General features: G+C 52.4%; 9 protein-coding genes across 9 annotated transcripts; 3 read left to right on the top strand and 6 right to left on the bottom strand.

Annotated features, from left to right (window-relative positions):
* The first annotated feature begins 95 nt into the window (after positions 1 to 95).
* SODALDRAFT_54521 (hypothetical protein) lies at positions 96 to 789 on the top strand. The gene has a single exon (XM_028615469.1). It carries the CDS (start codon positions 272 to 274, stop codon positions 677 to 679), a length of 408 nt encoding a protein of 135 aa, XP_028463736.1. The 5' UTR covers positions 96 to 271; the 3' UTR covers positions 680 to 789.
* A 199-nt stretch (positions 790 to 988) lies between these two features.
* Positions 989 to 1,408, bottom strand: SODALDRAFT_328313 (hypothetical protein). The gene has a single exon (XM_028610658.1). The coding sequence runs from the start codon at positions 1,346 to 1,348 to the stop codon at positions 1,184 to 1,186; it is 165 nt and encodes a 54-aa protein (XP_028463735.1). The 5' UTR covers positions 1,349 to 1,408; the 3' UTR covers positions 989 to 1,183.
* On the bottom strand, positions 1,333 to 2,379 carry SODALDRAFT_54514 (hypothetical protein). The gene is made up of 3 exons (XM_028615468.1): positions 2,053 to 2,379; positions 1,938 to 1,964; positions 1,333 to 1,824 (listed from the first exon to the last, which is right to left on the bottom strand). Exons 1-3 carry the CDS (start codon positions 2,285 to 2,287, stop codon positions 1,592 to 1,594), a joined length of 495 nt encoding a protein of 164 aa, XP_028463734.1. The 5' UTR covers positions 2,288 to 2,379; the 3' UTR covers positions 1,333 to 1,591.
* A 1,011-nt stretch (positions 2,380 to 3,390) lies between these two features.
* On the bottom strand, positions 3,391 to 4,856 carry SODALDRAFT_346109 (methylitaconate delta2-delta3-isomerase; the record flags this gene model as incomplete). Its single annotated transcript, XM_028613238.1, has 2 exons — positions 4,541 to 4,856; positions 3,391 to 4,510 (listed from the first exon to the last, which is right to left on the bottom strand). Exons 1-2 carry the CDS (start codon positions 4,594 to 4,596, stop codon positions 3,391 to 3,393), a joined length of 1,176 nt encoding a protein of 391 aa, XP_028463733.1. The 5' UTR covers positions 4,597 to 4,856.
* A 746-nt stretch (positions 4,857 to 5,602) lies between these two features.
* SODALDRAFT_54461 (hypothetical protein) lies at positions 5,603 to 9,077 on the bottom strand. Its single transcript, XM_028615467.1, has 6 exons — positions 8,484 to 9,077; positions 8,091 to 8,406; positions 7,811 to 8,027; positions 7,438 to 7,740; positions 6,871 to 7,359; positions 5,603 to 6,805 (listed from the first exon to the last, which is right to left on the bottom strand). Exons 1-6 carry the CDS (start codon positions 8,701 to 8,703, stop codon positions 5,774 to 5,776), a joined length of 2,577 nt encoding a protein of 858 aa, XP_028463732.1. The 5' UTR covers positions 8,704 to 9,077; the 3' UTR covers positions 5,603 to 5,773.
* A 1,416-nt stretch (positions 9,078 to 10,493) lies between these two features.
* On the top strand, positions 10,494 to 12,081 carry SODALDRAFT_362781 (hypothetical protein; the record flags this gene model as incomplete). Its single annotated transcript, XM_028614495.1, has 6 exons — positions 10,494 to 10,563; positions 10,930 to 11,029; positions 11,098 to 11,248; positions 11,319 to 11,389; positions 11,488 to 11,751; positions 11,841 to 12,081. 6 exons carry the CDS (start codon positions 10,494 to 10,496, stop codon positions 12,079 to 12,081), a joined length of 897 nt encoding a protein of 298 aa, XP_028463731.1.
* Positions 12,082 to 14,231: 2,150 nt separating this feature from the next.
* SODALDRAFT_54431 (hypothetical protein) lies at positions 14,232 to 16,511 on the bottom strand. The gene is made up of 4 exons (XM_028615466.1): positions 16,331 to 16,511; positions 15,998 to 16,259; positions 15,057 to 15,930; positions 14,232 to 14,735 (listed from the first exon to the last, which is right to left on the bottom strand). The coding sequence occupies exons 2-4, from the start codon at positions 16,208 to 16,210 to the stop codon at positions 14,449 to 14,451; spliced, it is 1,374 nt and encodes a 457-aa protein (XP_028463730.1). The 5' UTR covers positions 16,211 to 16,259; positions 16,331 to 16,511; the 3' UTR covers positions 14,232 to 14,448.
* A 1,499-nt stretch (positions 16,512 to 18,010) lies between these two features.
* SODALDRAFT_362777 (hypothetical protein) lies at positions 18,011 to 18,814 on the top strand (the record flags this gene model as incomplete). Its single annotated transcript, XM_028614494.1, has 4 exons — positions 18,011 to 18,111; positions 18,191 to 18,284; positions 18,575 to 18,651; positions 18,772 to 18,814. The coding sequence occupies 4 exons, from the start codon at positions 18,011 to 18,013 to the stop codon at positions 18,812 to 18,814; spliced, it is 315 nt and encodes a 104-aa protein (XP_028463729.1).
* A 184-nt stretch (positions 18,815 to 18,998) lies between these two features.
* On the bottom strand, positions 18,999 to 20,958 carry SODALDRAFT_362776 (hypothetical protein; the record flags this gene model as incomplete). Its single annotated transcript, XM_028614493.1, has 11 exons — positions 18,999 to 19,026; positions 19,146 to 19,226; positions 19,323 to 19,365; positions 19,619 to 19,639; positions 19,726 to 19,852; positions 19,925 to 19,986; positions 20,070 to 20,101; positions 20,385 to 20,502; positions 20,588 to 20,674; positions 20,765 to 20,828; positions 20,950 to 20,958. 11 exons carry the CDS (start codon positions 20,956 to 20,958, stop codon positions 18,999 to 19,001), a joined length of 672 nt encoding a protein of 223 aa, XP_028463728.1.
* Between the last annotated feature and the right edge of the window lie 2,089 nt (positions 20,959 to 23,047).

The raw sequence follows: 23,047 nt of genomic DNA, 5'->3' as shown, positions 1-23,047 counted from the left end.
CAAAATAATTCATTAATCATTCGAGCTCGGTCACCGCCATGGACGCCGGAAGATATCATCCATCTCATCCATCGACCCTGTCGCATCCAGCCTCTCAAGCATGCATACCAACGGTTTTTCTCAGCTGGTCCCACTCGTGTGGCTTGAAGTCCGCATCCGACTCTGTCAATATCAACCTGTCCACCTCCGTTATTAAGGGCAAAGGAGGGCTCGGGTCGCGAGTTGCCTCGCCCATTTTCTTTCGGCTTCAGTGATGAGTGAAAAGAAGTGAATGATGCTGGTGATGCTGATGCTGATGCTGATGCTGATGCTGATGCTGATGCTGAGCCTCCGTCAATGGCGCTTATTGACTCGGCTCAGGGGGCGGTGTTCGGGTTGGGTGGGGCAAAGTGGCCAATTGCCAAGTCGTCCCAGATTTTCGTTTCGCAGTGTGTACAGTAGTGTATGTCCGAAAGCCAGAAGCGAGCTTCGTTCGTCCGGGTTGAGGCTCAACTTCGACTTCGTGATAAGTTGTCTGTTCATTCACAATCGAGTCCTTCTTCACTCGTCTCCACCGTTTCCTTCCCTCCTACTTTTTCAGCCTTGTAACCCTTTAAAAATGGGTTGCCCTACCCCTCCCCTTCCTTTTCCACCCGATCCCTGCGCTGTAAAATCCGTCGTGTCAAGGATGCCGACGTGATTGGAGGACTGCGCAGAAACGGTGTAGGTGTAGTGCTCCGTACAGACCGTTGATTGAATGCATCGCACACCGCCCTGTGGGTTGCAGTGGCGAGGGACTTTTGGTGGAATAATTCCTGTCCGTGCAAGTATTGTGACCACTATCGTCTTCGCACGAACAAATACTCTCCCAGTACGTGTAGGAGACTCGTCGACACCCGGGCATTGACAGACACGACACTCACAACACCACAAGATAGACCAACGAAGAACAATTAAATTTACAGTGAATAACCCCCAAAAAGATGGCTCGCTGTTTGAGGCTTCTTATCTCCTCTTCCTCCCGCTCTCCTCCCTCTCCAATGCACCGATTGCCTCCCGAATAGAACTCATACTCTGCCAAAGCAAGACTGTTCCATCGTGATCTCGTTAGCATTTGCACTTGAAATGATGGATTTCAGAGATTTCTCGGGGGACCTCGTCTGGCCAATGGTCCTTTCTGGAGTCTTCGCAGGCAGAACTGCTGTTATCTAGACAACGGGGAATCCGCCTGGGGGAAATCCGCCTGGCTGGCAAGGAAAACGAGAAGGAGGAACATACCCATCGGGACGACGACCCAGGGCGCGTTGAAACCAACGTAGTACACCCAGAAATACAGAAACTCGGGCCGGCTATGCACCGTCCCATGCATCGCCCTCTCCGTCAGGCTGGTCGAGTAGTACAGAGCCACGCCATACAAATGGCCCACGCACATAATGACTTGGAGTGGGTGGCGGAGAGCGTTGCGCGTGACGATAGCGAAGACGATGGCCCAACAAAGGGGGCCCCAGACGATCTGTGTGTGATTTTGCCCCGGCGGTCCTCAGCGTTTCATTCTTTTTCTTGCCTTTGGTTGGTCTTTTATTGCTCCCTTTCCCATCGCGTTTCATAGTCTTCATTCCATGGGAGGACCAGATCCGAGCCAGGTTGGAAAAAGGGGGCAAAGAGGGGTAAAAGGGGGAAAGGGGGTTCCCATTGGGAGCGGACTCACCACAGTTATGGACTCGACACACAGCATGAAGGGGTCGGAAGTCAAGTAACGAGAATCAGACAAGGCGTACTCCTTCCATGCTTGTCCAAACACGGATTGTAAGCCAGCCAGGGTGCTATGATTCCAGATAAAATACCCTACAGTGTACTCGACTGTCAGTCCGATCTCGCCCATGCCCGGGTCCCCGGGGACCCGAGAGCGTAGAGATGTGTTATCCCACTCGTCACTCGAGGGCAGAGGGAAATGATACCTTCGAAGAAGCAGTGTAGGAACCCAGCTTCATGCACGTAAAGTCAACTAAAACCGGCCACATATACGTCGAGCGAGGATCTCAACCAAGCATGGGAAAGGATGGATGGACTCACAGAGCGCAAACCAACACACGGCGAACCTATCTAACCCCCTCACCTTGGTCCGTCTCGCTATCCAGGCGGCTCCTATCACAACCACACCTACGATGCCTCCAAAAGCCGCCAGTACGAGGGGCAGGTCCGTCTCGTTGGCGCGAAAATGTGAAATGGGCACGTCAATGGGGTAGTAGGGGTGCTGTGGCTGGCTTTGCTGCGATGGTGGCACATCGCTGTGGTGGTGAAAGGGCATCGTGACAGCACCCGGATCTCAAGCTTCTCGATCCCCCCCCCCAAAAAAAAAAAAAAAAAAAAGTTTTCCGTTACGAGTGGTCAAGAAGAAGCAGTGCAGGTTGTCAATATAAAGTTTCCCAGTGGTAGTCGACTAGGCGATGTTCTTGTAGACAATGCCGAGCACACACTCGAGACGCGTCGGTAATGGTACGGGATACCTTGTTACTGTACCTGCCAAGACATTGGTGGAGTCCGCTCACTTGGGGGCTTGTTCACCTCGGTGAGAGGCCGGTAAGCGGATGGTTCACCGAGGTCTCAGAGGTTGGAAAAAGCCGTTCGAAATGCTGTAGAGTAAAAGAGCCCTGCTGTTCTGCACGTGTTAGGGGTTATTGGTAGATATCAGCCGTGCAAAATGTGAGATTGAGCTGTTTTTGTTATTTTTTTTCTTTTCAAATCCCCGGTTGGAACTTGGAACCCGATATCATGACCTTCTGCTTGTTTCCTCTATTCCAACGTCAGGAGTCTCCGAGTGTCGTATGTAGTCCATTAATTGAGAGCCGCTTTTGTATATACATCGTACCAACAGAAAAGAAGGAGTCTATCTAGGTAGTCATAATTTACCAGTATTGGGTCTAGGTCATAGTAACATTTCACTCAATACATGTCAGGTCGAGTCCGAACCCGATTCGATGGTCTCTCCAAAGTACTCGTCCAAGGTCCTCCCCCAAGCTTGGTTGTAGGGAGATGAATCTAAAAATCCGGTTGCCTAATTGCAGAACAGTCGACCAGCCGCACCGTTCTTCGTCCTTTCGAAGAAAATTCCCGGCGGATTTGTTTTGCAGACCCTCAGCTCTGAAGTCTTCCGAGTGCAGTGCGAGCGGCGGCATGCCCTAGCCCTGTTCAGGGGCACGCAGGTCATCATATGGAAAGCCCTTGTAAAAGTCGCATGAGCTGAGGCTTTGAGCCCTTGAGCAGCATGAACCGACAGTGAAACCGGTCGGCATCGGCATGGTCTCCCCAACGGCCCAGCTCCCGGGCCATCGTCCTCGCGTACGGCCATGGACGTAAACAGCTCCACGGATATAAACAGGACGCCACAGTAGGTAAATGCATCCATTTCTCTCAGTAGAAGACATCCCCTTTCATCAGAACTCGCGCGGTGCGGTGGAGATCGGCAGACACGATCTCGCCCCGCTCATTGAGAGTGGTCCCAATCTCGACCCTGCCGCTGGGGTGCCCTACTACCACGGAGCTCTTTTCGCTAGCCCCCCGGCGACGGAACAATTCGAAGCCGATGGTACCGGGGATGTAACACGACGAGCCCAGACACAAGGCCATGGTCAGGGGCACGGCCTTGTGGGCTTGGCCCATGGACATGGCGAGACAGCGAACGTCAACATCAGGTGACCCGGGGTCGGAGAATAGGAGAACGATCTTGGGAACGCTCTCAATCTCGGGATCCAAGCCCATTGCCGACGTGCCAGCTCGTCGAATCTCCGCTAGCTTGTCCTTGAGTTGGTCGTCGGCCTCGATGGAGGAAGGAGTCAGAGATTCAGGGTCGGACAGCCCGAGGTCGGCGGCCCTGACGAAGACGGCAGGATTGCTCACGTCCACAAGCGAAGCAGGGATGGAGGAACCGTCACTGAGCTGTAGGGAATCAACTGGATTTCCCGTCGGCAATGCCTTGCCGGTTTTCGCGCCGGCCGGGTCGAGGAACTTGAGGGTGATCCTGCTGCTCGTTCCGGGAACGCCGTCTATCGCGTAGTCGCCGTGAGGTACGAAGCGCGGCGGGGTTCCGTCGACTCTGAACTGCGACAGGATCACCTTGGAGGTGTTGGTGTTGAAGATGCGCACGGAAGCCATGGTGTGCTCACCGTCCTGGTGCAGTGGGGGGTTCTTGACGAGTCCCTCGTCTAAGCTCAGGGGCCCGACGAGGGAAGACATGTTGCCGCAGTTCCCGGCTAGGTCTAGGAAGCCATCCTTGATACCAACTTGGACAAAGGTGTAGTCTACGTCAGTGTCGGGGCGGGACGGGGGCGAGAGGATGACGATCTTGGAGGTCGATGAGATGCCAGAACCTATGCCGTTCAGCTGCCTGGCGTAAGGGTCCGGGGATCCCATAGCCGGAGGGAGGACAGAAGGCCATTGGTCCTCTGGGGGTAAATCTTGCTTTCGAATGACAAGGCCATTCGAAGTGCCACCGCGCGCAAAAATGGCCTGGAATGGTCTGGTGTCGAGTGACCTGGTGGTGGAAAATGCTGCTCTAGCCCACCGGCTCAACGAGGGCCAAGCCGCCCCCCGGGCAAGGCGGAAAGGGACTAGGTGCATCGGATTTCTGGGGTGACTCCTCGTGGAAAACTTGGAAATTGATGTTGAGGATTATGTTAGGGAATTGACTGATGCTGTTCAAGTCGTCGTTGTGATGATGGTTTGGGGGATACATATCTAAGGAGTTCTGTTCCTGGATGTAAATAGAATTATGACCTCGCGAGTCATGAGGGACGTGGTAGGTGTTAAGAAGGGTAGAGCGAAACCAATATATGACATGGATATTCGTCGATTCCCATCCTGATACCAGGCAAATATCTTAATCTGGGATGAAAGGAGGTAATACTTGCAAGTTGGTAGTTGGAATTCCCGAGGTACTGTCAAGGTGAGATTACATAAGCCGCGATACTCCGATATCCATGTCCCATTGAGCGTCTCTCCATCCCGAGTCGTCATCACAGCAATGTCATATCTAGCAATGTTGCGCATAAAACGACCCCGTTTATATGTGGTATATCCTCCAATATCGTTTATCCTGTCGGCAAATTCACGACCCTCAAACTTTATCCGGTCATTATTGAACCACCAGCCTTCCAGCGCCTTTCTACCTACTCCAGCGGGAGCCGTGAGAGATACGCATCAGCATAAGCTGTCGATAACGCCAATGAGAACCGCCATATCCTTGGGACCTCGAGTTTATTGGGGCAAATGTCCTGCCTGGTCGTCCCCCGTGATAAGCGCAACATCTGTGGAGAAAAGGTCAGCATGGGCGTCGTCTACCTCTAGTAGACTCACAAGTCGAAGGCGTAGCACTGGGATCCCAGTCCCCCATAGACGTGAATGCAATGCTCCATGACTCGGGAAAGCAGAGTCAGAAATAAGCCATACTTTTCTAAAAACGTGGAAATTTAGATCCTCTCTATTCAGATAGACATATTGTTGCAAAGCATATTTGCAACCACCGTGCCCATGACCAGTTGCTCGTGGAGGGTGTGCGAAGCTACGCTGCTGGTGAACGTGGCTGCGCACCGCGAGGAAGAAAAGACGGGTTCACAGACCGCGGGTCAGCGAAGAATCCGTATCTGTAGACCCACGTCCCCCCCCGAACTCTCCGTTCTGAAACATGGAGAGCTCCACGTCTCAGTCGCAAGAGCCATCCCCGGATTCGTACCACCTCGAAAGTATGAGAATCCCCCGATGAGCTTGCGCTTGGGGTTTTGGTCGTATTCGGTGTACCCTAGTAATTGGGACCATGACCCGTTTCGTTTCCCGTCGGCCACGCAATGTCGTTGTTTGACGGCGTCGGGAGAGGCCATGGTTCAAGACCTGTCGAGGCGTCAACAACAAACCTTGTTTGGTTGAATAGGCCTGCGTTTTGCGTGTATGATGCATAGTTACTTGGCATGTCAAAGCCCACACCCCCGGTCCCTAATCGACTGCCCGCGCCATCCCTGGAGTGTCGTTCCTGGTCGTTCTGTGATGTCCTGTGGTGTTTTTCCCGAAAGTCATTACTGTTTCCCGTCGGGGTGCACGAGGTTGTGTTGTCGCCGCCATTGGATAAAACTGAAGACGATGCTGCTGCCAGATTTCTGCGGTGTGGCAAGTCGACAGCCTGGCTGTTGCTGGTCATCGGCGTCGTCCCCGTAGCCCTTAGCAGTCCGCCGCCGCCATACGCCCCGCGGCCTCCGGAATCGTTCTTGTTCCGAGCCTGCATCAATGCGGCAGACGACACGTAGTCAAACGAACGTTCTCTGTAGCCCGTCGCCCTATCCGGAGCATCTGGCGCCGGCGACACCCGTTTCCGCTTATTCGACATGTTGGAGTTTGTGGCAACTCCGCCGTGACCATCTCGACTGTTGTTGGCATCCACTTTCTGCTGCCTCCGAGGGGGAGACGGTTCGTAAGCGCTAGTCTGAACTTCGAGTGGCAACCTCCCTGGTAATGGCGTCTGGATGTCGGTGTGCTTTGAGAGATGATTCCTAGCTAAAAGAGGAATATTGGACGACGGCCAACCGAAAGGGTTGCGGTACTCGGCTAGGCTGGGCAAGCGAATGACGGAACTCAGACCGTTTTGCTCAACATCGGCACAGAGCTGCTGAAGGAAGCTTCGTGTTATAAAGTGCGTTCGGGAAATAGCTTCCATCGCCTGAAAGATGAGCTCTAGGTTGCTCATGTCGGAATCGGCGAGGCCCGCCTGCGGGTCTAGCTTCGCAATGTACACGTATACCGAAGCGGCGCAATACATCGACAACGCGGCAAGCGGGCTTTTCTATAATTTGTGTATCAGCGATTTGTCTCGTCAGTCATGAGGGCAGTTCCGAATTCTCTCCTTACATATCCGGAGCTAATATTGTGGCTGCTCAGTCGAATAATGTTGACAATTTCCTCAGCCGCCATCCGTAGGCGGAGTTTCGAGGCGACGCGCAAGGATTCAGGGAGATTATAGGTGTCGATCTTCTCTATCGCGGCATGATGAAGGCAGATGACGGACGCGTGGAGGTTCAGATTGGCATGTACGGCCGGAGGATTCCTGAGGTTCTGAGGAGACCGAAACGCAGGGGGCAGGAACATGAACGTGCTGGAGAGCATATTATCCAGCTCTCGGTGCTTCTTCCAAAACTCGCCGTACTGCACGTCTTCTGGGTGCGCGTTTGGTTTGGAGCGATGAACGTGGGCGAGGATTTCGTTGTATATGTGGCAGAGAAGTATGGTCCCCCCAAACGTAGAGTACGACGCTCCCTTGATCGCTTCCGGGAGGGTGCACGTCTTCTCGTCCCTGCCCTCGTTGAAAGCTTCCTCTGACGCGGGGAGGGTGGTGGTAATCTGCCACGGGTTAGCAAAAAAGTATTAAAAGAAATGCCCAAAAACCACCAGCAAAAAGTGATCGCCGAAATGCCCTACATCGGCTGGGTTGATCAGCGTTGGCCAACCCGTTGAGAGACTGGCATGTGTGTCAATAGAGAAGACACCCCAGAAAGCCCTTCGGCGTTCCTCGACCTCCGTCCAGTCCTTAGGCGGCGCCAAAGTCGGAGCCATCTCATGGCCATCGCCATCTATTCGGTGGAGGCCCATCATCTGAACCAGTCGTATCGCCTTTGCCGAACTCATGGCGGCTCGGGTAAAAAGCATGCTGCGCGCTTCGTCTGTGGCGATCAGCGCCCACGCCTGGGCATGGGACACTCTCACAAAATGTTCACCAGTGTCCTGCGGTAGCGAGAAATCACCGATGAGTAGTAGCACTTAGGGGTTGGTGGGATTGGGATATTTGACTTACGCGCAGCTCATCTGCATCTGCGTATTGCCGAGCTCGTTTGTAGAAAACGTCGTGATATCGAGAGTACTTCTCGTGTCCATTGGATGCGAGGGCCCAGATGGCATATTGGAGACACATCGGGGGTCGCATGTGCGGCACCGAGTAGAACGATTGGAAGTACCGACCAGGGTGAACGATGGGGAAGAACTGGTGTTGTCGTTGGAAATAGGTGTTGTTCCTATCAAGCGATGAGTCTTTGGTTAAGGTCACAACATGGGGGTGGGGGCATATGTAGCCATACAAATCTTCCATCAGTTCCACAGGGGGAAGGAACTCGAACTGACCGAGGCCTATGATTTCCCCGGGAGACGCGGACGCCGTGAACGCGATGTTCGAGAAATCACTTTGCGGGTGACCATCGGGCATAACGGGCAGCTCGGGTGTCGTCCCGTCTGACGCCGGACGGACTCCTGGAGGCCCAACTTCCCCTGCTAGTAGGCTTTCCACGTCAGCCGGGAAGCCATCATGACGCCCGAACGATGGGCCTCCGCGCCCAGCATTGGGAGGACCAGCGGTGGTGGATGTGCCGGACTCCCTGAGGAGACCTTCGACTTGTGCTATTATATCGGTATGAGCGACGTGGTTCTAAAATGGGGCACTAATCAAGAAAAGTGAGAACAGGTTTTCTATTTACCTAACCTCTCCTCCAGTTCCCGGACATTTCTACGTTTAGCGGCCGGTTTTCTCCTCGACTCGGGATACACGCAGTCCCCGTTCGCCTTCAAGCAGCGGCCGCAGGCCGGCTTTACTCGATCACACTTCAGTTTGCGGGAGCGGCAGGTGACACAAGCCAAGGCCCCCAATTCCTGCATTGCGCGCGCCCCAGACTCGAGGTGGGTGTTATCCGGTTCCATGGTGCTCAGAAATGAAAGGATGACATCGGGGGATGAGAGCAGTTCCGGCTTCCGATCGGCACAGCCGCGCAGGATGCCTTATGTGGGAGAGTGTATGTACATGCAACAACTCAACGCATCTTGGGACGATTGGAATGACCCATACGGGAAGGACAGTCTCGAGACCGCAAAGCCGTTCCCCACGGGTCGTCGTCGCGGTTCGCGATAGCTTGTTGTTTTACGATGAGGTACGTATCGTAACTACCTGTGGTGATCGGATCCTTTAGGCTGATGTGGTCCGTGCAAGTTGATCCCGCCGAACGGAAATAACTTTGGCCGATATCCGATTGATTGGTCTTGCCATGGACGACGTGGATCACAACTCCGTCTTGCCGAGAGCTTTCAAACTTTGCCATTCTAGCATGTGAGCAGTTACTTGAATCGGAGTCTCTAGGTGATGTCGCCGTGATCAGGTCGGGATGATGGAGGGAACTTCCCAGGAGCAGAGAGGAAAGTGTCAGAACCAAACGCCAAGTCCTAATTAGATCTCTTGACATTTGAGATCAAGTACGAACACGTCTTCAGTCCACTAACTAGGACACAGCGAGTACGAATGCTGGTAGGTATAGAGTTGGGAGGATTGGAGGGTTGGCGTCTTGAATAGACCCCTGTTAGTACTTCGTAGTAACAAAGTCTTCGTTAGGTTATAATAATGGGGGGCATGTTCAGCCTGACCAAGCACGATATGGATACAACCGTCCAGGGGGGCTCAAGGGGTTGACAGCTGAACTTGGGGGCCAGGAGGGGCTAAGGGTCGGCCCCCTGTTCTAGCCAGATATAGTGGGTTTCCTGGGGGGCTCCGACCTGATACACGTCGGAAATAAAGGTGGCAGTTGACAGGCGCGAAGATCCTTCCACCTAGCCGACCCTGGTATAGAATAAAAGAAGGTCGCCGACCAACTCACGACTAGCGGAGTTTTCTATGCCATGCCCCTCGCGTTTCCCAGTTCGTACTTCGTAATTAATTACATTCTAAAGGGTTTTTGATATGTACAGGTAGGCTCCAGGGGAGCCAGGGGAGATGACCATCAAAGTGGGGAACCGGTGCGAACTCCGAGTTGACCCGTATTGTACCGCGTAATTACTTGGTACAAACTGCGATTCCATAACCGAGAGCAGTAGGTATACGTCGTAAATTTTCAAGGGCAAAGCTAAGGTATTAGATACTCCAAGGCGATGTTTCCCTGCCTACCTAGGTAGTTGACAGAATACGTCATTGAGGTGGGTGGCTTCGTCTCGCCAACGTGGGATAGACAATGGAGCGCCCTGGATACCAACCTGCCTCGTCCGGCCGGTCCCTGCCTGTCTCTCGAAAAGCGACGGGGGGACGTTGTACGAACATAACGGCTGAAAGCGGCGCACCGACAGCGAGTAGTCATGGCGTCGAGTCCGAGGGCAGTGGGAAGATCCGCCAAACTGGGCCGCCCAGGCCTCTGTGCACGCTGTGCACTGCGGTGACTGCGGTGGGGTCCAAACGCTTCCGTCGATCGACGAACTTGTCGACATCCAAGAGGCTTTCCGAGTCAGGGTCAGGGAAATTTGATCGGGGGTTCCCGAGCTTGTCAAGTCAGTGTGCCTGGGTAGATCATAATACGTGTAATAAAAGCCGGCACATGTGGCGCTTCGAGTACAGGAATGAAATACACGTTGTACCTTAGGCTAAGACGGACAACGGATACCTACAACGTATGTACCTCGTGTCAAGTGTACCTATCCGTATTTAGGTAAGGTACCTTTGGTATTTTAACGCGATGGCAGGAGCCGGATGCTCCCATCGGATGACGAGGTTCCCACAGGCTGGACCCGACAAGAAATTGCGATGTTAGGTTAGGTACCGTAGGTAAGGTCCCTACCTCAGGTAACTTCAGGTTAGGAACCCTTAGAAGTTATCCAGAGTACCTACCGAATCCGTACAAATCCGTCGTAGATCGAAGTACCTGTACTTCTTCGCGGAATTGAACCGCCCTTGTTCGCTACCTACCTTAGGAAATAGTGCACGAGCCAAGATGTTTCTTCCTCCGGCTTAATTCGAACTTCCAATGGTGTCTCAATTCGTACCCGTACAAAACACTTGTACAAGTCTCTTTACCTCTTTAATTGCCTCTTTCCCTCCACCGACCCCGTTCAGCTGCGTCCGCTCACCCAACTCCTAATAACGGATAAGTACTTCGTACATACAACGTACAGCCTTCATATGGACAAGAGCGGTTCACGAGAGGGATCCGCCCGCTTTCATAAGTCCATCAGCACACTGCCCCACCACGCGCTACCACCCACCTCCTTTGACGTACATACATACATACGTTGTACAGTGGATGAGGCCCGCTCTAGGACTAACTGGGTTCATCCTTTCAGTTCAAGATACGTATCCCGACGAACGCATGAATGGACCAGGGAAAGGCAGACCTTGTCGGCGACATGGCAGGAGTGCAAAAGGAACGTGACTGTTGCCTTTCCGTCCGTGCTGCCTGTTCTGTTCTACGAAGATTCTGTTCTGTCTGGAGCCGTGACAGCTAACTGCGATAGCGCCAAGTAAACACGGCACGACCAACATAGGGACATTTCAACACTTCTAGCACGTGAACGATACATTGGGGGGGGGAGGGGGGAGGGGGGAGGCAAAGTCTGTCACGCCGCCCAATGTTCGGTGCGTCTCGCCAGATTTATATCCGAAGGACGAATATGTACGCTCCCACCGAACAGTCCAATGCCGAGGCAACTCTTTACTTTTTCGGTTCCTCCTAGTTGGTTGGATGGCGGTGTATCCGGTCACAATAGTCCGCTCCTCGTCTTTGTAACCCGCTTCCCTTCCTCCACACCCATTTGGCTCTTGTCGAGCATCAGCATCACCCTCCCCACCGCCCGGCGGGACTCTTCCCACCATGGCCCTCCTAGCATCCCTGCCAGCAAAGGAGGGGAGGGGAGGGGAGCGGAGGGAGGGAAAGGAACGGCATTGGCTCGCATAACCCTCCGGCCGTCTTCGACTCCAGGTCCTTTGGATCTGCAACGGTAGGCCGCATTCATAACGTATCTGCATATCCGTATGTACAGTCACCCCCATCTGTCAGGATGCATGACACCTGCCCTCCTTTTCCTAGCCTGCCGTCGCCAGTGACAGATTATTATGTCCCGAACTCGACCCCCATGTCTGCTGTATCTGCACGTGCCTCAATCTGGAAGAAACAATCAACCGTCTTGACCTCCATGCCGTCTTGTCTTACAACGTACATACATACGACGAGATGTGCTCAGGCTCAGTTTCGAGCCCAGCTGGTCGCTGACTCTGCTTGGCATGGGGCCTTCCACCTGTCGACCATGTCTCCCCGGACACTTGACTAGGTATGCAAGCTCTACGAATACCGATCTGAATCGAGTACAGACATACTCCCAGGGTTTTCGTCTATCCGGGGAGTGGATTTCAAAGAAGGGCCGATTTCTACCGTCAAACCCACATTTCCCCTTCCTCCAGAACTAGTGTACGTGTAGAGGTAATTAACCACCTGCCGTCTGTTTCCTCGGCGAGGGTGTGAGATACCTAGGTGGCTGCCCTCTACATACCCCCTATGGCTGGAGTCTATGTACGTTGTACCTGTCACCTCGCCCCTTACCCAGCCAGTCTAGAGATCTGGTGCTCTGGAAGGCCTGGACACGCCTCACTCCACATTCCTTCACTCAGAATTATTTTTACACAAGGCAACAGAAACATTCTAGATCTACGTGACACAGAGATTACTGCCATGCCTGTCCAACCCCGCCACTCAAGGTACTACGAAGTACAAGGTACTACGAAGTAACAACCATCTATCGTGGCAGGACATGCAGACAAGGACGAGGCCTAGTTCACGAGAAGCTATTATATGGGGTAGTATAAGCAGCAGGTCTTGTATGGACCACCTCTTCATTGTGTCTGTGATGGCTGACGGGTGGTATGAATTGAGTCAGGTTGCGGTACAGTGTAGAGCAGGTTTCCCACCGCTACACTAACAGGTTTGGCCATGCCTTTTGACCATGTCCATGTTCCGTGTTCGACGACCTTCCCTGTATCCTGTCTTTGAATGTCCAGCAACACTCCAAGAACAGCAGCTGGTTGGGTTTCCAAGACATATTCCCGTTCCCTTGCTTGCTTCTTTGGGCAGATCAACAACACGGGCGGGCTTCGACGACCTTCTTCCGGCAGGAAGTCTTGTCCAGCCCATCCCACCCTTCGCCAAGTGAGACAAAACCTTCGATTCGAGAAATCTCTACCGAGAAACATGGCGCAAGACAAGACACAGACACCCCCACCACCCTCGAGACCACCTGGCCTATCACTTTGCCACTTCCCCTCGGTACTGAGACATCATGAATAGATATGTCTGCGTGCCTATTTTGTCGAACACTCCAGCTCGTGGCCAACGGCTCTCAACACGTCGCTGCCCATTCTCGTCTTCTTCCCCGGCTTCTCCAGCCCTAACCTGGTGCCTAGCCGAGTTCAAATCATGACATGTCTCGTCCTTCTTCGCCACATGCGCTTCTCATACCATGATGACGACCCCTTACCCTAATCCACTCTTTTCTTTTCTTCTCCTTTCCCCCGTTTTCGAGGTGAGACGTCAGAACTGTAACCATGGACATTGTTGGCATGGGAGATGAACAAAAGACAGGAGGAACAACCTATGTTAGTCACAAGATGAAAGCAGCGGCAGAGATGCCGGGAAGGGCTAAAGGGGATGGCTAGACAGGGTAGAGACTAGGGAAACTGGGCTGGAAGAAGATGCTGAGCCATATCAACACCTCTCGTCTTGTCCCACACCCTACGTACCATATTACCCCACGCCGGCAGCAAGGGGAAGCTGTTCGTCATGTCAGTGGCGGAGATGACCCATCCCTCTAGACCCCAGTGCCCACAGAGGATGGCCCCCCGCCGGGGACCAGGCCTATGTTTCTCACCCTCGTAGCGCTAACGTAGAGCCCCTATCTTGTAGCGTTTTCAAGTCAAAATGGCCCGCCCCTATTGCTTACCACACCCACCAAGCCCAGTATGGATTGTATGCCGACATCATTTTACTCTACTCCGCTTTCGAGTTGGACCGAGTGCACTAGACGGTTTGATTCATGGACGATTGGGAAACGGGGAACCATTGATGCGTGGGCTCATTATTCGATATCTCGTTCCTCTTTCTGTCTGCATATGCTTTCCACCAACCTCCTAGATATTGCCCAGACAGTACAGCGTATTTCGCATGTATTTCGCATCTTTCTTCCTCCTTGTAGTTTGTACCTCATCAGCTGACCAGACTTCTACCGTCCTGTCATGCATTTCCACAAAAAAAAACATATACATGAAATGACAACAACTATGCCAGTGCTAGTGTTTGCCTTTTGCCAATGACAAGTAAAGACACGAGACCGCCCTTCAATGCCGAACCGACCGCCGAGTAATAACAATACACGCGTAAGGGATTTATACATATAAGATGCGAAGAAATGTGAAGTTCCGTAGAGGCATTTCCGGATACATGCGGAGTGAAACGTTGGAAAAGGGGGGGGGGGGAGGAACGGAAGACAATGATAATAAGAAAACAAACTTTTAAAAAAACGATGCAATCCAAATGTCGGCAAAGAACGCACCCCTCGTGTCTCGTAGTATTCGTGGTCGTTCCCTACAGGCACGTGAACGGGAAGCGATATGAACATAGCCTCCTTCTTCTCCCTTTTTTCGTCCCTCTATACAGTCCCTCGGTTGGCGTGTGCCGCCCCTGGGCCGTCCAACTCTTCATCGTAGCGACCAGGCTCGCCGTCGCTCAGGGGGGCACTAGATCGTTTGCCGTCGTCGCTGCCAAAGTCCCCTCGTTCCGTAGACGGGAGGATCTTGGTGTCACGCCCCGCGGGTGCGGTTCCTGCGGCTCCCCCCCGACCCGAGACTGACCGGGCATCAGACTCGGCACGGGCGTTGTTGATCATGGTGGGTAGCTGACGACGCCGGGCGTTGATGAACCAGTTGGAGATTTGGTCTAAAGTAGCAAAGCGCAGTTTTCGTTAGCGTTGTTTCTTAAATATTACGCCTCCGTGTAAGTTTCGAGGGAGCGCCGCCCGTCAATTAGGCTTTTTTGCTAGACAATCGTTGGGAAACTCCAGCGTTTCTGACACCGGCCACCTGGATCAAGCTTTGGGCGGTGCGTGGCGCAGCTCGGGGAGCAAAAAGAAAACAAGGAAAATAAAAATAAAACAAGACCATACAAAGGGTGGAGAGGAATAAGGGGCTGGAAGGTTCTCAAAAAGGCAAAGCACAACGCCAACAAATTGAAAGGATGAAAAGAATTTCTGCTACTCACTCATTTGCAACCCGGTCTGACGCATCAACTCTTGTTTCTCGTCCTCTGTCGGGTATGGGTGCTGCAAGTGCGCAATAAACCACGCCCTGAGTTTATCGGTCGTCTCTTTCGGCAAGTTCCCTCGCCGCTTGCGCTGCTTACTGTCGCTGTGCGCACCCATCGTTCCCATATCTCCCACCCTCATGAACTCCTGGTAGGGTTGACCATAGCTCCCAGCCGAGAAGGGGGACCGTTCGAATGGCTGTTGGATTGCGCCCACGGAATTGGATTGCCCATGGTTCGGGTGCTGGTATGGATACGCATAGGAGCTGGGCCGATACGATGGCCCTGGTTCAGCAGGTGGCCCACCAGCCACCGTTGGCGCTGACCGGATCGGTTGGAAGTCCTCGGTAGCTGTGCCCAGCGTGTTCGTGTTGGGCGGGTGAATCGGTTCTCGTTCGAATTGGGGTAATGATGGCAAGCTTGGCAGGGTCGTCGGCCGAGGGTCTGCATGTGGACGGTCTTGCACCTCCCTCGGAACTGGAGATCGCATCGCAGGAATCGGGGCGTGAGCGACATAGGGGCTTGTTCTCGCGGGCGCTGTCCAGGCATCAGGTGCCGGTGCAGATCTGGGTGCTGGCGGCGAGGTCGGCTGTCGCTTTTGTGAAAGCCCGCCTGGCGTCTCGTAGAGTCTTGGAATACGGCTCGCTCTTTCCCTCTCTTGCTCGTCTTCCAAAGATATCCGCCGACGCTTATTGGAGTTTGGTGAATAAATGTACTCGGGCGACGTCATAGCGCCAGGCATACCCGCCATCGCGGCAGCAGCAGTCGCAGTCATAGGCCTCGAGGAGACGGGTTCCTGGGAGTGGACACGGAGGTGGATCTCCGGAAATGCCTGAAGCTCGCGTTAGAGACAAGGAGAAGGGAGGGAGGAGTTAAGAGATTGCAGGAAGGATACAAACCTGTCGAATGGAGGGCAAAGCCACTCTCTCCGGCTCTGCCCTGGGCTGCGGCCCATGTTCCGTAGAGCGTCCGCCATCCCAAAGAAACTCTCTTGTGAAGCCTGAATGTGGGGATGGGCCAGTCATAGCCAACATTGACATCTTGTGTTGTGCCCCCGAAGTATTCCTTGAAGTGTTGGTGTTGTGGGCAGACCACGGAGGACTATATCCCATAACAAGCCAAGACAAACTCGAGTCGAGCTCCCGCGATAGGCGGTAATGACTGCCGTCTCTTAGCACTGTTGATCCCCACGCAAAGTCATGCCGGTCCAAACCAAGCGGGCTTTTGCCTACCTCAACTAGTCTTGCTCGTAGCAACTGAGCAAAGCAAAGAGTCGGTAACTATCGAGATCAAGAAGGTGAGATTTCGTACGAGGGCAAGAGAGCGGTCGGAGATTTAATGGGCGAGGTATGTGGCACGGTAGTTTGTATAGAAAAAACGAGAGCGAGATATGACGAGGCGTTATTGAAGGTCGTTATGGTCGCAGGATGATGAGTGGCAGGACGGACGACAGTTGGGCGAATAGGGCGGAGGCGAGCGATCGAGGCAGGATATCCGGGAGGGGCCTGATAATATGTCCTATGAGGAGGAAAGAAATACCGGGCACACCAAGAGTCCGAAGCACTTATGGTGTCTAAAGAGGAAATATAGCAGAAGAAAAGCCCAGACCCAGACAGAGGTCGTCGAGGGGTAGACTTTGTGAGATTAGGAAACAAGAATGGCGTCAATGTATCGTGAAAATGTCATATAACGAGCTGGGAGAGAAGAACACTTCGCTCGACAAGCAGGCCTAAAGGAAACGATCTGATCTGTGTGCAGGGTAGGCAGTGCAGGTACGTTGTAGATGAAGAAACCGGGCCCGAGGTGGAAAGGGACTATTACTTGAGGATAATAATTACTATTCGTACTTCGTTGCTTGCGAATGTTACGAAGTACAGTTGTATGCATGCATGCCCATAGAGCTGGGGAAAGGGGTGGCCGAGCGGAGGGAGGGGGGTTTGTCGATGTCCCGCTGTGTGCTTCGTGGGTGTGGAGGAAGACGGGTTACGACGGGTGTGGGACTAAACCAGGAAGGGGCCGGGAAGCCATGAGCAAGGATAGCATGGCGGCGATGGATCATGGACCATATCCAGAGAACACCGCAGGACCGTGACAGCACCATAAGGCAGGTGTCATAGGTAAGGAGGAACTCTAATTACATCGTAGGTACATATCCGTACTTCGCAGTAATCCTGTCCTACGCTGAACCGCTTCGTACCCACAACCAGCCAGGCTATGGGACGCTTCGGTGGCGTTTCCTCCTCGTAGGTGGGCACCTGTGCGCTAAGCTGGGATCGTAGTGGTACTTGCGGATGTGCCAGTAAGGGGGGTAGGCCGGGGGTGCAAGCCACAGGGAACATGGGTCTAAGAGGGGAGGTGCAACTCGGGATTGGTTCAAGAAGTGCGAGAAGTACAACGTAACATGTACTCCTTCCGTAGCTACCTTACCTTAGAGAGCTGGGCAGAAACACACTTCTTAGGAGCCCACTACCTGACCAAGCAGTGACACGGAAGGGCCACTCGACCAAGGAAGGGTCGTGCAGGGGTGTTTTTTTGACGCTCAGTCCCCCCCCCCCCATTTTCCCCTTCCCCCGGCCATCACGCCGGTCGACAACTAACCAGTGGGTCGGTCGTGAGCACTCCGTGTCCCGAGGCGGTTTATGTATGTACCTGCTCTGCATGTTTGATGAAATTGCCCGAGGCAGAATAGGAGGGCCTTGGCGACTCGGCATCTGCATCTGCAACACGATTAGGCCTGTGAGAGAAGAGGGAAAAGAACAAAAGGAGGGGATATGAACGATATGGGAGTCGCGATGCAGATAAATTCATCACAACTCGCTTCACTTGCACTGGTGTCTTTTCTGGGGAAATGTGCATAGTATTCGTAAGTGTCTTTCTAACAAGCCAGTGTTTTCCATTGCCTTGCAGACAGGATGTTGGCCCTCGTCCTGTCCCGTCTTGCGTCTTGGTCCTACAAATCAAAGGGAGTCGGCCAAACCGCTACTTTTCTCCGTGCCGTTGTCCTTTTCTCCTGGTCAGCCGGCCCCCTTTTTTGCCGCTGGCTGGTTGGCTGACATATCGACAAATCATCAAAATTACTTTGTAACCGGCAGTGTGGAGGGAACAGTATGTGTCTACATGCGTACATCGTACCGTACATCGATGGATCGCTCAAATGCATGTCGTATGCGGTCTCCGCATATAGGTGTGAGTGTGAGCGAGGGAATCGGCTTCTACGTCTTCCTTCCCATCTTATTACTCCGTAGGTGCCGCTCGTGCGGCACCCATCTAGACTACAACGGTGTCCATTGCCGTTAAGGGAAGGCCGCCAGAGTGGCGGGAAACTAAACAAATAGGAGGGTGGACCCCGCAAATATCCTTTTGCTAAGGTAGGTAGGTTTACAACGTAAATTACGTTGTTCGTATGTATGTACTCCGTGCATACTTCTCTCTCTTTTTTTCTCCGTTATTAGGGTTGGCATCCCTTCCTCCCGCAGTCGAAAGTCTTCGGCAGTCATTTTGGTAGAAAGACACGTTGTGTTCTAACCATGGGCTGGCACCACCAAGTTATGAGGTCTGTAGGTAAATCGTACTGTCATTTCGGCACTCTTTCTAATTGCATCGAGTCGCGCGGATCCGCTAGAGTCCGAGCTCCCATTGAACCGCTCCCCTTGACATGTCTTTCCTTTCCCAGCACGCACACGAGTGAGGGACAGGCACCGCCTGTCACCTTGTAGGGTTGTGGGTGGTAGTACGAACGAAGTACAATGTACCTTATGAAGGGTAGGCAGGTATTACTTCGTAGGTACTTTATGTGCGTCGGTGTACAACGTAATTACGAGGTATTTCGTAGGTATGAGTGTACTTGGTGCGTCGAAGCGGCATGTCCCTGATAAAGGGTGTGAATACAAAACGACTTCCTCAAAACGACACCCCTTTGGCCACGGCCCTGGTCCCCAAAGAGATTGGATGTCAGGTGTTCGAACATGTCACCCAATCACTTCAAGATGTATTCCCCGTCTAAAACAACAAGTGAAAACGACATATCGGCGCCTTTTCAACCGTCACGCAAGCCCACCTACTGCCGAGATTGATGATCGTCGAATGCAGTCTTGTTGTTTCCAATTCGCAATAGAATTAAGCAAGGCGCTTGTTTGACGTGAACGATATATTAATACTTCATCCCTAGCAGTTACAGGTATTACGTGTAAAACACAGATAGGGCATCTATCCAGCCGACCACACCCCACACCCTCATGCTTCCCCCCAACAATCCGGGACAGCGATCCTTCAGGAAGCTTTTGGTGTTCCGCTATTCGTGCTAATAATAACCCGATCTCTCCTGACCCCGATTTAGTAATGTTTGCTTGGTGCGAAACGATACGAGGTCCCCGGAATAAGTTCCGGGCGAATGATCTGCTCTCCTATTAGTGCGTAAAAGAAGTATAGATCAGCTAACTTGGCTCGTCCTGGGCCTAAGCATTCGCCGTTGTAGTCTCTGCAGTAATGTAGATCGATTGTACAACGCCAGCCTAGCGAACTGCTAGCTGCGGTCTTCGGCGCTGTCCGTGTGGCAGACAGAATGATATACACGTGTAATATAAAAATAAAAATAAACCAAAGTGTAAGGTATGTACTTTATACGTACCTATGGGGCTGCTGTTAAAGTTTGTGCCGGGAGTTCGGTACGGTCTAAAGCAGCGGTGGTTGATTGGTGTCTCCAATGAACCAACCGTCAGCATCAACCGAGCCAAATCTGCAAAGATCTTGTCTAGCTGCCATATACATATTGCATGGCATCTGAGCTTGGATTTTCTGTTTCTTTTCTTTTTTGGAGCCTTATCAACCCTGTCTGCCCGTTGGCGATGCGAATGCGAGACAGCGGCAGTCAGAGTCAACAGTTCCCAGACTGGTGGTTAGTAATTACACCACCCACCCCTTCTCTCCCTTGTGATGGATGGCGCCGAGCTGTACGTGTAGGTAATTAATTACCCAAGGGACTAGCTGCAATTAGCTGGCCGGATCTGTCATGGTTATGTCGATCAAGATTGCCGTGGGTGTCAAACAGGACTGGGACCCGTGATTGGCTTCCTCGAGTCATTGCGCATTTGTTCGAGAGCACGCACCACTGGCTGCTCCCATGCATGCCGTTTCGTCTTTAGTTTTCGAAGCCGTACATATACAACGTATGTACGAAGCAGGTTGTATCCGTCCTGTCGAGTCTGTGGCTTTGTCCCCCTCTTTTGAGCATTGGCCATGACAGACAATAAGGATACGAGAGTACGGAAGAGTCGTCGGTATTGTCACTGGGAAGCTGAGCCAAACCCGAACCAGGTAATGTCGGCCAGGGTACTCCGACCCCGAATGTCGCTCGCGGCGTCGTTGAGTGTCCGCTCGTTTTTGCCGGCTTTCTTGGCTTGCTTGTCTGGGCTACACCTAATCGCAAGCCTTTGACTAGGGTTACATAGCACCTTGATTGATTGGCTCGCCATTCCCAGTGAGCGACACACCATCGATTGTCATCGCGAAGATACGTAGCCGGAGGGCCCCGTGGCGTGGAACTGGGACGGGCGATTTGGGAACAACCACGAAGGGAGCTGGAGGGACGGGATGAGCCCAGAAGCTACGTCTTAATCCATTGATCGAGGAACGGAGGGTGGGGGTTGAAAAGCTTGTCTTGGACTCACATATATACAACGTATGGTGATTTTGCACGTAACGCTGGCCTGCGAAGGGCAAGTTCGGGAGGTGCTGACGTCTCGACATGTCAACGTCGGTAATTTCAGACTAGATCTAGATCCCTGTGGACGCCGTATATACAACGTACGCCAGTATCACCTGCTCCGCTCACCCAGGTTTATCTTGTCTTCACCTGCGCCATTAACCCAGTATTCTCAATAAGGCCTACGAACTAGCCCCTTGCCTTGTGTAACGCTCGATGTACTTTATAAGAATCGGCTTGGGCTCGGTGTGTACCTTAAGGTATCCTAGTCTGAAGATACCTACGCAGTACACAAATTCAGCTACACATCTACCCCTGCTTCCCGAATTATGCCATACTCTGTCCTCGCAATACCCACCTGCAGCTTGTACAATCATGTACCCATGTACTATGCTGATACTCTGGGTACGTAATTATTTCTCCGGAGCTGCACCAGTCACCGATATATGTTCTCGGGAATCAGGCCATCAGCAGCTCGCTGGGACGTGGCCGACCAGCCATTCGCATAATCTAAGGTAGGAGACCTCAGTGTCCGTACAACGTACTTACCTAAAGCAACTACACGTACCGGGACCCTCTACGTTAACTTTGCAATATTACTCCGTAATAAGGTAGGTAGGATGCAGAACTCAAACCCGATCCCATCTCAAACATTTTCTCCGCAATTCCAACAAGGGGGCCTATGACATGTCCACTGATAGTATCGACGACAGTGTGTCCCCAATGTTCCTAGGAGTCTTCCAAGTAACTGGACAGCCAGGCTTAGGAGACGGTTAGCACCGTGGCCTCTGACTATCAGGCCGCGGGGAAGAATTATATATGCAGGAAGACGCAAGCAGACCAGCGAACGCACCGTGCCACATCAAAGCACAGCGTCTCGAGTCCAGGGTACGTTGTACGGCTAGCCCACTGTACGGCCCGGTGGGTATGTGCGAATATTTACTTCTTTCGCATCCGTTGAACGCACGGATAAGGTCCGTGGGCAATCTGAACGAGGGGAACCGGGGAATACATACAACGTATAGCTGCTGGGATATCGACCTACCTATTCTTCCAATGGCGCTCGCACGCATACTACGGCATGATATGCCGTCCCCAATCGAGCACACAAAGACGTTGCAACTCGCCAGGGGAACCACCATCACTAATCAATAACCCCTCATCCCACTCGTGCATATGATATAAGGTACGGAGTAATTACTCCCCAGAAGTCACCGTCCTTCGGGTGCTAGCCTAAAGTCTGTATTGATATATTTTCTCTGGCCTGAGAATTTCCATGTCGTTCTGTGACCGTTTAAAACCTGCGTGCTTCGTGCGTTGTACGTCCTGGGAGGGGGCTTACTACGGAGTAGGGCTCAACCCATGCTTCTTCGGACGTCAGGGACTGTCAAATGTCCTTTATCCCTGCAAGGCAAATGTTAGATCCTGAGAATAACGCCTCAGCATGGACCCCATGGATCGCCTGATCGCCCGGCGAGCTGCGTGGAGATGCGCTGCTGTTTCGCCGCACAAAGCGACCGGGATCAACGTTTATTCAATCATAGCTTGAAGCGCGATTTGCTTTATTTCAGACCAGAACCTTTGTCAGAAACATGTCCAGGCGTTGGAGCATACCAGGGCCTCATGTTTCAGGCTTGAAGCTTCACCGTCTTAATAGACTTTGCATCCACATCTATGGATATGGCGTTTTACATGCTATATTGTATTTCTTTTCCTCTCCCTTGCGCTGGTAACTAACGACAGAAAAGATAAGGTCTTCGCGCCTCGAATCCCTATGGCGAATCGTCATACCGGCTTTTGACGGCTGTCCGCGACTGTTAGAGGAACGAAACGGCTACACATAGTCGCTACAATAATAACTTCGCGGTACGAAGGACGGATACCGTAAAGACTTAACAACTTCGGGAATGGCACTAACGACTTAGCGCCCCGTCCCCCCAGTTTTATTGAAAACCAACCAATATCATTGCGATTCGTTTAAGCCTTAATATTAGCAGTCAAGATTTTCATGAGTTTAACGGAAGTTAGTACAGAGGTACTTCTTATCCGTAATTAGTCATCCATGATATGCTTAGCAGGAGTCAGGCCGATATTATATTTGGAATAGAGAGGAAGTGGAGATAGTACTATATAGCCCCTGTTTAATTGTTTAAAGCGGTATATTCCTGTTTTACCTAAAAGGGTAAAACAGGAAGGTATAAGGAATATACAGTACGTACAAAACAGTATTCATGGCCCAGGCATATGT

This window comes from Sodiomyces alkalinus, assembly GCF_003711515.1.
Source record: "Sodiomyces alkalinus F11 unplaced genomic scaffold SODALscaffold_10, whole genome shotgun sequence".
Classification (NCBI taxonomy): Eukaryota; Fungi; Ascomycota; class Sordariomycetes; order Glomerellales; family Plectosphaerellaceae; genus Sodiomyces; species Sodiomyces alkalinus.
This window is presented reverse-complemented; position numbering and strand designations above follow the sequence as displayed.